The sequence below is a fragment of the Meles meles genome, chromosome 8 (assembly GCF_922984935.1).
Source record: "Meles meles chromosome 8, mMelMel3.1 paternal haplotype, whole genome shotgun sequence".
Lineage (NCBI taxonomy): Eukaryota > Metazoa > Chordata > Mammalia > Carnivora > Mustelidae > Meles > Meles meles.
This window is the reverse complement of record NC_060073.1, coordinates 59,498,106-59,511,475: the sequence shown is the minus strand read 5'-3', so window position 1 is coordinate 59,511,475 and position 13,370 is coordinate 59,498,106. Positions and strand designations below refer to the sequence as shown.

The 13,370-nt window shown below is 37.6% G+C and overlaps 1 protein-coding gene across 8 annotated transcripts in view; it reads right to left on the bottom strand.

Annotated features, from left to right (window-relative positions):
* Positions 1-13,370, bottom strand: part of NUP98 (nucleoporin 98 and 96 precursor) — a 124,505-nt gene that overhangs the window by 52,687 nt on the left and 58,448 nt on the right. For all 8 annotated transcript variants that reach the window (XM_046014928.1, XM_046014929.1, XM_046014921.1 and 5 more), the window contains 2 exons: positions 11,363-11,496; positions 8,383-8,570 (listed from right to left, as the gene is read on the bottom strand). In XM_046014928.1, coding sequence (XP_045870884.1) covers positions 8,383-8,570; positions 11,363-11,496 — 322 coding nt within the window. The remainder of the gene's footprint in view (positions 1-8,382; positions 8,571-11,362; positions 11,497-13,370) is intronic.

Below are 13,370 nucleotides of genomic sequence, written 5' to 3'. Positions count from 1 at the left end.
CACCCACTAGGATGGCTATTATAAACAAAACAGAAAATACTAAGTGCTGACAAGAAAATGGAGAACACGGAAACATGCACTGCTCTTGGGAATGCAAAATAGTGGAGCTGTTAAAGAGTTGAGAGTTGAGTTGGGGAGTTGAGAGCTCCCCAAAAGGTTAAATACAGAGTTAATGTATGATCAAACAATTCCAATTCTAAATATATACTCAAAATAATTGAAAACAGGCAAACAGATACTTGTATACCAAGGTTCATAATAGCACTATTCACATAGCTAAAAGGTGAAAACAACCCAAATGTCCAACAACAGATGAATGGACAAACCAAATGTAGTTTTGGCTTGTCCAAACAATGGAATATTATTCTGTCTTAAAAAGAAATGAAGTTTTGGGGCGCCTGGGTGGCTCAGTGGGTTAGGCCTCTGCCTTCGGCTCAGGTCATGATCCTGGAGTCCTGGGATCGAGCCCCTCATCGGGCTCTCTGCTTAGCAGGGAGCCTGTTTCCTCCTCTCTCTCTCTGCCTGCCTCTCTGCCTACTTGTGACCTCTCTCTCTGTCAAATAAATAACTGGAAATAAAATCTTTTAAAAAAAAAAAAGAAAAAAAATGAAGTTTTGTTTCTGGGTTTTTTGTTTTTTTAACATTTTATTTATTTATTTGACAGAGAGATACAGCAAGAGAAGGAACACAAGCAGGGGGAATGGGAGAGTAAGAAGTAGGCTTCCTGCTGAGCAGGGAGTCCAGGGTGGGGCTCAATCCCAAAATCCTGGGATCATGACCTGAGCTGAAGGCAGATGCTTAGTGCCTGAGCCACCCAGGAACCCCAAGAAATGAAGTTTAAAAAAAAAAATTTATTTATTTATTTGAGAGTGATAGAGAGAAGAGCATGTGTAAGAGAGCATAAGCAGGGAAAGGGCAAAGGGAGAGGGAGAAGCAGATTCCCTGCTGAGCAGGGCCCAGGATCCCAGGATCATGACCTGAGCCAAAGGCAGACAGATGCTTAACCAACTGAGCCATCCCAGTGCCCCAAGAAATGAAGTTTTGATACATTCTACCACATTATAAATATTAAGAACATCATGCCAAGTAAAATAATGCAGATATGAAAACAATGTACTTTGTATGACTCCCCTTATAATATCTAAAATAGACAAATTCATGCTGACAGAAAGCCACACAGAGGTTAATAGGGACTAAAAGGAGAAAATAGAGAATTATTGCATAACAGGTGCATTTTTTCCATTTGGGATAGTGAAAAATTTCTGGAAATGGTAGTGATAGTTACACAATACTGTAAATGTACTTAATGCCACTGAATTGTATACTCAACATAAAATTTATCACTTTAACCATTTTGTCACAATAAGAATTATGAAGTAAAAAAGAACCTTATATAAAATACAATATAAAATCAGACACACATTTGTAAAGGCTGTTAAATATTAAAATGGATAAATTTAGGGGTGCCTGGGTGGCTCAATCAGTTAAGCATCTGCCTTCAGCTCAGGTCATGATCCCAGAGTCCCAGTATCGAGCTCCCAGCTCAGTGGGGATTCTGGTTCTCCCTCTGACCAACCCCTCCAACGTCTTGTGCGTGCTTCTCTCTCTCTCTCTCAAATAAATAAATAAAATCTTTTTAAAAAGATGGATAAATTTAGGAAAACTGTAAATGTGTTCTTTTTTTATGATATAGAATTTAAGGAAATAAACCAACCAAAATATACAAACTAAAAAAAAAAAAGGGAAAAAAATCAGTATGAATACAGAGGACATAAACGATTACCAAGTTTGGTCTAATTCAAGATCACCATACCCAACAACTATAAAACACATATTCTTTAAAGTGCATATGGATTATTTATGACAACTAGCCATATATTGGGGCATTAAAGCGAGCCACAAATTCCAAAGACTCAAAATCACCTGGAATACTTTTTGCACATAAACTAGAACTCATTTACAAAATAATCACTTAAAAATCTCTGTTAGGAATTTACACTCTTACATAACTCAAGGCTCAATATCCCCAGCCACGAAAAAAATCAGAAAGAATTTTATTAGCATATATAATCATTATCTGAATGGTAAGAATACTCCATGTCAAAACTTAGGGAACACAAATACAGCTGAACTGAAGGAAAATTTATATCTTTATTTTTTTAAATTTTTATTTATTTTTTTAAAAAGGCTTTATTTATTTATTTGACAGAGAGAGACACAGCAAGGGAAGGAACAGAAGCAGGGGGAGTGGGAGAGGGAGAAGCAGGCTTCCAGCAGAGCAGGGAGCCTGATGCGGGGCTCGATCCCAGGACTCTGGGATCATGACCTCAGCTAGCTGAAGGCAGATGCTTAATGACTGAGCCACCCAGGAGCCCCAAAAATTTATATCTTCAAATGCATATATCTGGAAAGAAGGAAAGCTGAAAATCAAAGAACTACACATCCACTTAGAAAAAGGACAGAAAATTAAACACCAAAAATGGGGAGTGGGAAAGGAAGGCACTAAAGATAAAATGAAATTAAATGAAAAAAAAAAAAAAAAAAAAAACCAAAAAAAAAACAAAACCCTTGTCAGAAACAAAAATGGAAGTAACTCCACAGAGTCTACTGAAATGAAAAAGACAGTAAGGATACTTTTTAACAACTTTACTCCAATAAATTCAAAATTCTGGTTAGTTCAACAATGTAAGAGTAATACTTGCCAAAGTTAACACAAAAATTAAAAAGTTTAAGGGGCGCCTGTGTGGCTCAGTGGGTCGAAGCCTCTGCCTTCGGCTCAGGTAGTGATCCCAGGGTCCTGGGATTGAGAGCTGCATTCGGGCTCTCTGCTCAGCGGGAGGCCTGCTTCCCCCCCTCCCTCTCTGCCTGCCTCTCTGCCTACTTGTGATCTCTGTCAAATAAATAAAATCTTTAAAAAAAATTAAAAATAAGCTTAATAGCCCTATGACTTTTATATAAATTAATAATTAAGAAAAAATCAAAACCAAGAACAAGCCTTACTACAAATATGACTTCAGAACCACATATCTTCACTTGTACCCTACATTTATTGAAAACAAAAACCAAAAAACAAAAAAGGTCTATCTTACATGAATTCTTCCAGAAAATAGAGAAAATACTCCCCAATTTATTTATAAGGTCAGCATTAACTTCATACCAAAACCAGGTAAGAAAGGAACAGTCAGGTCAATCTAAGTGATGAACACAATGGCAAAAAATTCTGGACAAAATTTTACACAGTGAATCCTAACAAGCAATTAAGTTACCAAACTCTATCACAGCCTGTGTGGAAAGAACTTAAGAGCAACTTAAAAGGGCCTCCACCAGCCAGAGATGGGACAACTTGGCAGTCATAAAAAACACTGGCTCCAATGGGCATAAGCACTGGAACCAGGGTTGGGGGTCAAATAAATAAAATCTTTTTTTTTTTTTTTTTTTTTTTTAAGATTTTATTTATTTATTTGACAGACAGAGATCACAAGTAGGCAGAGAGGCAGGCCAGGGGCGGGGTGGGGAGGAAGCAGGCTCCCTGCTGAGCAGAGAGCCCAATGAGGGGCTTGATCCCAGAACCCTGGGATCATGACCTGAGCTGAAGGCAGAGGCTTTAACCCACTGAGCCACCCAGGTGCCCTAATAAATAAAATCTTTAAAAACAAAACAAAACAAAAACCACAGGCATATTTAAAACAAGAAACATAGTAAAATATTCCCTTTGCCTTACAGTCCTTCATTTATTTAAAGATTTTATTTATTTATTTGAGAGAGAGAGAGAGAGTGAGCATGAGAGGGGAGTGGCCAGAGGGAGAGGCAGACTCCCCGCCAAGCAGGGAGCCCTATGTGGGACTGGATCCTGGGACTCCAGAATCATGACCTGACATGAAGGCAGTTATTTAACCAAATGAACCACCCAGGCACCCCTATTTATTTATTTTTAAAGTAGTCTCTGTGCTCAGTGTAGGGCTTGAACTCACAACCCAGAGATCCAAAGTCACATGCTTGACCGACTGAGCCAGCCAGGTGCCCCTCTTCAGTTTAAATAACACATCCTCAGAATAGCTTTTCTTCATCATTCTCTCTATTAGTCTCCCCTACAGTAGGAATCTCTACTACTCCTTTCTGTCACTAGTCTCACTTGTGATTACTGTCAACAGCTCTCTCCTCTCACAGACTGTGAATTCAGCGACGGAGGAGTGTGTCTCATTCAAAGCTGCATTCCCAATGCCTACCACACTTGGCACTTAGTAGTTACTTGATAAATGTTTGTTGAATGAAGAAATGAACAGATGAATTAAAGAATATTTTCCAAATTTACCATTCAGAATAAGTAAAATTATTGGCTTGCTCTATAGTAACTTTCTTTTGACTAGTATGAAAAGGTAAAAGACATGACAGCAATGAAGTTCTCACAATGTCAATGTACCATATTCATCTTTCAGAGCAAACATAATAATGTTCTAGGGGTGGCCATACTTATAAAGTCCTTCATGAATCCTTTACCCTCTGTGGTATTATATGGCCAACTGTTTACAGAGTTATACAGCAACAGCCCAAGGCTTGGTTAGGAAGTGAATAGGGGCATACGCCATTTCCTTTAGACAGATAAATACAGTTAAGAGTAAATTCTAGATTCTAACAACCCAGTCACGGAAATGTGACAGCATAAACTGCAAAGACCTTTACAATCTCTATCTCCTCTTATCCCTTGGCTTAGATGATCCCCGTCTCTTATAGGGAGGGAGCCCCTCACTCCTATAACTGGGATTCTATACTCTTATTTAGCTCCTTTTATGCCTCCTAAGATGAATTTTTTTTCTTTTTCTTTTTTTCACAAGATTTATTTTTAAGTAATCTCTGCACCCAATGTGGGGCAAATATACCTGTGTATGTAGAGCTTATGTTCATGAGGGAAAAACAGACCAAAAATACAAATATAAAAAAATAAATTATATATTAGAAGGTATGAGGAAAAAAAAGAAAAGACGATTAGAACGTGAGGAATACTGACAAAAGAAAAGATGGATACAATTTTAAATAGACTGGTCAGAGTAGTCTTAGTTGAGAGGGTATGTGAGTAAACAGATATATATGTAAACATATAAGGTTAACTATATGCGTTTATGTGGAGAAGTGTTTCAAGGCAAAGAGAACAAGTATGACAAAGACTGAAAGGCAATAGCATGCCTTTCCTGTCCTAACAGTGGCAAAGAAACACTAAAATTAGAATGGATAAACAACAGAGAGAGTAGTAGATGTCTTCAAAGAGGTAATGGAAGATTAGATCTTACAGCACTTTACATTCCACTATAAGGAATTTGGCTTTTACTCTGAGTAAAATATGAACCACCAAAGGGCTTTGGACAGAAGAGTGACACAATATGACTTATAATTCAAACAGATCACTGTACTAGCTATATTTGGGAAAGAGTGCAAAGGGGTAAGGGTAAAGCCGGAAGATCAGAATATTTTAATTCGTCAAGAGATGATGAAGGCTTTGAGGTGCACCTGGCTAGCTCAACTGATGGTGGAGCATGAAAGTCTTGATCTCAAGGTTGTGAGTTCAAGCTCTATGTTGGGTATAGAGATTAATTAAAAATAAATCTTGGGGAAAAAAAGAAAAAGAAAAGAGATGATGATGGCTTGAATCAGGGTAGTTAGTAGCAGTGAAAGTGGTAAATTGGTCAGATACCAGGTAATTTTTGAAGGTTCAATAAAGAAGATTTGCTGATGCTTCAGATGTGGGATGTATGAAAGAAGTCAAGGATGATTCCAAAGTTTTTGGCCTGAACAATGAGAATGACTGAAACGCAATTATCTGAGATACGGAAGACTGGACAGAACAGGTTTAAAGTAGAAGATGAGGAGTTCAGTGTTGGCCATGTTAATTTTGAAATAAATGTCTTTTAGACACCCAAGTGGAGATGTTGGGTAAAGTTGGATATAAAAATCTGGAGTATGGGAGAGAAGTTTGGGTGGAGATGAAAAGTTAAAAATCATCAGACTACATATGATATATAAAGCTATGAAACTAAATAAATCACTCTGGGAGACAGTAAAGAAAATGTGATCAAAACTAAGCTCAGGGTCAGGGTGCCTGGGTAGCTCAGTCATTAAGCATCTCCTTTGGCTCAGGTAATGATCCTGGGGTCCTGGGACTGAGCCCTGCATCAGGCGGGCTCCCTGCTCAGCAGTAAGCCTGCTTCTCCCTGTCCAACTCCCCCTGCTTGTGTTCCCTCTCTCACTGTGTCTGTCAAATAAATAAATAAAATCTTAAAACAAAAAACCCCAAAAACTAAGCTCAGGGGCATTCCAGTTTAAAAGGCTGCGAAGAGGAACCAGGAGACAGAAGAAATCACCAATACAGCAGGTAGAAAACTAGAAAAGTATAGAATTCCTGCAAGCCAATTAAAGAATCAAGGAAGGAGAGATGAACTCTCTACAGTTCTGATCTATTAAGCAAAGACCATTGAGAGGAAGAACACAAGCGGAAGCCAGGAAGGGGATACAGGTGGTATTATTAGTAAAATGCATACCCTCCCACCCTAATCCTTTCTGTGTCAAAGAAATTACTAAATACTGGGACATAAACATGAATAATACACTGTCCCTGTCTTCAAAATAATCCAATTATGTGCTAAGAAATGTATAAAATCAAACTTTTCCATTTTTTCAGAAGCAGTGCCCACTAAATATAAATGTGTATGTACATACATATACAAAAATATATACATATGTGTATCTATATGTATATATGCATATGTGTGCATACACACACATACATGTATATATGTATGATTTTATTTTTTAAAGAGAGAATGAGCATGAGTGAGAGGGTTAGGAAAACAGGCTCTGCATAGAATGTGATGTAGAGCTCGATCCCATGACCATAAGATCACGACCTGAGCCAAAACCAAGAGTCAGCTGCTTAAATGACTGAGCCACCTAGGTGTCTCCCGCTATGTTTTTAAGGAAATAAGAGAGTCATAATTTTTAACTTAGTAACATCGATAAGTAAGAGCTGCAAATGATGAATTCCCATTTTTTTCTCTGCTGCTTACAAAAACAAAACCGTACTTTTCTGATTAGAAAATACCTGCTGTTAAAAAGCCTGTGTGTTTATATGTCTCGCTATTTAACTACAAAAATAACCCAGAAATTAAGTATCTGAAACTGCATCTCCAAATGTTAACCACTGTTAACAGTTTGGCACATATTTTTCTTCATTTTTTTCCCTGCGTACATATCAACACTCTAGGAGATATTTGCTCTAATGCATAATTTAAATATAATTTAAATATTTACCAATAACTCTTCTGCATACTTTATGTACTTTTTCCTGTGTAATAATTATTGGTTCAATACCTGTATGTATGGGAATATAAAAATATGTAGATACAGGGGCACCTGGGTGGCTCAGTGGGTTAAGCCTCTGCCTTTGACTCAGGTCATAATCTCAGAGTCCTGGGATCCAGCTCCACATCGGGCTCTCTGCTCAGCAGGGAGCCTGCTTCTCCCTCCCACCTCTCTCTCTCTGCCTGCCTACTTGTGATCTCTCTCTCTCAGTCAAATAAATAAATAAAATCTTTAAAAATTAAAAAAAACGTAGATATATTCCTTTTAATTGGTTTGGCCAACGTAAGTTTTTTTTTTTTTTTTTTTTTTTTTTATTTATTTGACAGAGAGAAATCACAACTAGGCAGAGAGGCAGGCAGAGAGAAAGAGGAGGAAGCAGGCTCCCTGCAGAGTAGAGAGCCCGACGCGGGGCTCGATCCCAGGACCCTGGGATCATGACCTGAGCTGAAGGCAGAGGCTTTAACCTACTGAGCCACCCAGGCACCCCTGGCCAACGTAAGTTTTAAGAAAAAAGTGCCTTTAAAACAAAATTATGTGAAGACCAAAATCTCAAAATAAAAGAAAAAACCTGCATACGTAAAACTAGAAGTATATTAATAAAAATATTTTTATGTTAACGATGGTCATCCCTGAGAATGATTATGCCACTTATATTATTTGTGATATTCTCTATTTTTCAAATTAAAAACAGGGGCGCCTGAGTGGCTCAGCTGGTTAAATGTCTGACTCTTGGTTTTGCCTCAGGTCATTATCTCATGGGTTGTGGGACAGAGCCCCAGGTCAAGCCACCGCCCCCCCGCCAAGCCCCAGAGTTTGGGCTCTGTGCTAAGTGGAGTTTGCTTGAAGACTCTCTCCCCCTGCCCCTTCCCCTACTCGAGCGTGCCATGCTCTTTCTCTCTCTAACATAAACAGATAAATCTTTAAACAAACAAAAACCTAAACTTTTAACATTTGTACTGCCTTCAGGAAAATAATTATATATCTTGTACATAGTTTAAATTAATATTTAATTTATGTTAAAAATAAACTCACTTGGGCATGAATGCTCCATTGGCTAAGGATGGCTCATCGTCATCTAACCCATCAAAGAGATGTGACTTGGCTGTGCCTGTTGTTTGTAAAGCCTTTGGTCGAACTCTGGTGGCAGGGCGGGGTGTTAGTTTATAATGAGTAGGTGTAGTGAGAGCCTTCTGGGCTGCTGGATTTGTTGGTTTCAATCTCTGAAAAACAAAAGCAAAGAAAGCTTCAGCTTAACTCAAATATATTATTTGGCCTTAAAAATTCTTAGGAACAGAGTTCAAATATCTCTGCCATTTACCCAGCTAGATACCTCTGTTTATTTTTCAACTAAACCAAAAATCTTTAGCTTCAAAGTAAAATGACATGCACCCATGAATTAATATTCAATTTCTGTGCATTCCAAATCACTCTGGGGAAAAAAAATAGTATTAGCTCACATTTATTCAAGCATTCAGTAAACGCTGATAGTTGCCATGAGTCAAACACTAAGTACTGGCAATAAAAATAATGAAATCATTTTCCCTGATTTCTGAGGAAATTACAAGTTTGTAGAAGAGACATATAACTAAAATAAGACTTCAGGTTGAATTTGTTGGCACCTTTATTGTGTTTCTACAACATCTGCAGGATGTTATATATTTGTTTTCCTTAACATTATATGTGGGATTATATAACCACTTGAAACAACAATGTCTAACATAATAAAACCTTGTCACAGTTTATGTTTCTCTTTACAGTACAGACTGTCCACACTTCAGCAACAATGAATCTTCCTAGATCTTTTTTGTGATCTCTCACAATTGTGTGCTGTTGCTTGGGATGTCTTGACCTACATCTACCAACTTCTCCATATATACTCAAAAAAAGTAAAATGTTACCTTTTTTGCAAAGCCTTATCAAACTCACTCAAAAATCTACATTCTTCCTTAACATGATATTCACCACTATAACATATACTATTCAGGGGGGGTTAGTATATCTACTAAGCTGTGCAAGAATCACAACTAAGTCCAGAACATTCCCCTCACTTCAACAAGAAATGCTGTGCCTCCCAATTCCACCCCTTACCCTAGGCAAACATGAATCCCCTTTGTCCTAATAAATTTGCCTATTCTAGGCATTTTATATAAATGGAATCATGTGGCCTCTTGTGTTGGGCTTCTTTCACATAGCATAATGTTTTCAAGGTTCATCCATGTTATACGGAACACGTTATCAGTATTTCATTCCTTTTTATGACTGAAAGATATTTCATCTTGTGTGTGTGTATGTACACACATATATATATACATACACACACACAACATTTTGTTTATCCATTCATCAGCTGACGGGCTATTTTACTGCTGTATTTATTATATTGAGCTTGAGTAAATTTAAACACATAAACAGATCCAATCTTCTTCACTAAGTAACTAGCAAGCTCTTAGAAGATGTTCTTGTTTTCGTTTTGTATCCTCAGCAGTAAACACAGTGACTAGCACATACTTAGGCCTATAATTATGCTGCACAAATAACAAATAATTTTCTTTTCTTTTCTTTTTTAAAGTAGGCTCCACATCCAGCAGAGAGCCCAGTGCAGGGCTTGAACTCATGATCCTAAGGGTGAGAGATCAAAAGTCAGACACTTAGGGTGCCTGGGTGGCTAGTGGTTTTAAACCTCTGCCTTTGGCTCAGGTCATAACCCCAGGGTTCTCGTATCGGTCTCTGTGCTCAGCAGGGAGCCTGATTCCTCCTCTCTCTCTGCCTACTTGTTATCTCTGTCTGTCAAATAAATAAAATCTTAAAAAAAAAAGTCAGACACTTAACTCACATCCCACAAATAATTTTCATCTAAGCAAAACCTACATTTATACAGCAGGGTAAAAAGCATTTTAAATTCCTATCTTAATTCCCTTTATAACTAGTTAAAAGGTAATTCAAGAACCAGCTAAGGGAGAAGTGAGATGACATAAATAATTGAATAATAGTATCTGTAGACTGACTAACTTATTATAAGCCAGGTATGCATTATCTGATTCAATGCTCAACATTAGACAGTATTACTAGTCCCATTTTACAGATGAAGAAACACATTTGGAGGCAAAAAGATACCCTCACGGGGCGCCTGGGTGGCTCAGTGGGTTGAGGCCTCTGCCTTCAGCTCAGGTCATGATCCCAGGATCCCAGGATCGAGCCCCGCATCGGGCTCTCTGCTCAGCAGGGAGCCTGCTTCCTCCTCTCTCTGCCTGCCTCTCTGCCTACTTGTGATCCCTGTCAAATAAATAAAATAAAATCTTAAAAAAAAAAAAAAAAGATATCCTCAAGGCCTTGGATTGTACACAGCACCACAAGGATCAAACAGACCAAAGCCTACTTTTAATCCACACCACAGCGAGATCATCATCTCAGAGAATAAAAAATTAAGACAAAGTTAACTGTAGAAACCAAAAGAAAAGATATTGCTATGCCACTTAAGAACATCATGGTTTTAGGAAAATCAGCCTCTCAGAGCCTTGGTTTGCTCAACTATAAAATGGGAATAATAATACACGCCTTGGGTGCCTGGGTGGCTCAGTGGTTTAAAGCCTCTGCCTTCAGCTCAGGTCACGATCCCAGTCTCCTGGGATCGAGCCCCGCATTGGGCTCTCTGCTTAGTAGGGAGTCTGCTTCCCCCACCCCCCGCCTGCCTCTCTGCCTACTTGTGATCTCTGTCTGTCAAATAAATAAAATCTTTAAAAAATAATAATAATAATATATGCCTTATTTCAGGTATTGAAAAGTCTCAGCCCTCACCTCCAGTCCAGTGTTCATTTCACTGTTTTAGTCCTGCTGCCTTCCAGATATAGCAAATATAATGTATCTCCTGACTCAGTGAAAAGCATAGATAATGTGTCTTAAAAACTTACTTACGCCTAGCTTTGTTTAGGTTCTATATGTAAGAAATTATATTCTGCACATTTAGTTTCTCTTGATCTGAGAATAAACTTCACAAAAGCATCCTTAAATTTACCTCTTCTTTCTTCTTAGGGTCTGACATGGGATTCCGGAAGAGAGGAGAGTCTCCAAAAGGTGAGTACGTTAAACTATTGATGTGCTGTTGGAGAACAGCTTGCTGGGCAGCAGAAGCATTGGGATCGGTCAGAGCTTTATGAAAAAAAAAGAAAAGAGAAGGCAAGATGTCAGTCTAGGGATCCAATGCAGTTACAGCAAGAGAACACAGAATCATTTTGGAGAGGTCTTCAAAATGTTCAGACTCACTCAACGGCATTATTGGTGGAGTGCAGAGGAACAAACTGTGAAGAAAATTAACAGTCGAATAAACTAATAGGTAAAAGATTCGAAGAGGCATTTCTTAAGAGACAACACACAAAAAATTTTACTTAGATGTTCACTGTCATTAATAATCAATGAAATGCAATTTAAAACAACCCTGAAGAAATATTTTATATCTCATTATCTATCAATGCCATAGCTATATGAAAAGAATTATAGTCTTTGCTTCTAGAAACATCATAAATTGGTTTACTCTAAAAGAAACAAAAAGACCGTACACAAACAAATACTATTTTTGTATTTTTTTTAACCTACTCATTTCAATCATGGAAATTTAACCCAAGGGTGTAATTAAACTAGAAACAAAGAAATGTTTGTAAATATTCAATAAATATTATCTGTAATTGTTATGACTTGGAAACAACCTATATCCAACATTAACAGTTGTAAAAATCAAGCTACATCAACATGGTGGGTTAAATAGTTATTAAAAATAATGACAATGTGTTTCACAGTGGAAATAAGGAAGTATCTTTAGTTTAATTTAGGAAGTAAAAATTCCAGAATAAAAAATATTAAGTATACTAAGACTATCAAGTAAGAAAGGGGCAAACAAAAATTGGAAATGGCTGTTAAGTTTATTATTGACATTTAATATGCATATTATATTCAAGTAAAGATTCAAAGAAAAAATATCACCCCAATTAGTCTAATTTTCTTTTAAAGTGTAAAAACACGTCATTATATACAGATAATTTAGGGAATAGATAAGGAATGATGGTCTATAATCACAAACAGTAAAAAACAAGGAAACTCCTGCAACTATTTGTGTTATACCCTGATTGATGAAGAAACTCCAAAATATTTCCAAAAATACTGATTAAAAAAATGAAATCATACCTAAGCCACTTTAGAGATAAAAATGCTTTCTTCCTTTATAAGTGTTTAAAACATGGCTAATGCCAAAATACAGTAAGATAATATACACTGAAGGAGTCCCACAAACAAAACATTTGGAAAAAACCACACAGCAGCAGCAAAAACAACAAACACCAGACAGCTAAAGCTAAATTAACGAAAAAGGGGTAAATCCACCTTAGTCAAATTAAGCTTTCTTAAAATCAGCTGTATTAATTAAATACTAAAATACTGTATGCTAATATGTAAGGAGAGAGTACAAGTTTGCCAAGACTGTGAAACCCAGAGCACCTGGGTGGCTCAGTTGTTTAAGCAACTGCCTTTTGCTCAGGTCACGATCCCAGTCTCCAGGGATTAAGTCCTGCATCTGCTTCTCCCTCTGATCTCCTCCTCTCTCATGCTTTCTCTCACTCTCTCCCTCTCTCAGATGGATAAATAAAATCTTTAAAAAAAAAAAAGGCCATGTAACCCAGAGGAGATGTCATTTTAAAGAGCATATAGCAAATCATCATGTATTCAGAAAGTTCTGAAATCCAATTTAAGTATCAGTGAGAAAAAAATATAAAAAAGTAGCTTTGGTACAAAGTGCCACAGAGCAACAGCATAATGTTATTATATGGACTATTCAAGGAGACTCAAGAAAACCTGCATGCGTTTATAAGAATTCTAATATTCACTAGTCAGTCTGTTACTTGACAGGCAATTATCCATCAAAAATAACACTGGGAACGCCTGGGTGGCTCGGTTGGTTGGACGACTGCCTTCGGCTCGGGTCATGATCCCGGACTCTCGGGATCGAGTCTCGGGATCGAGTCCCGCGTCGGGCT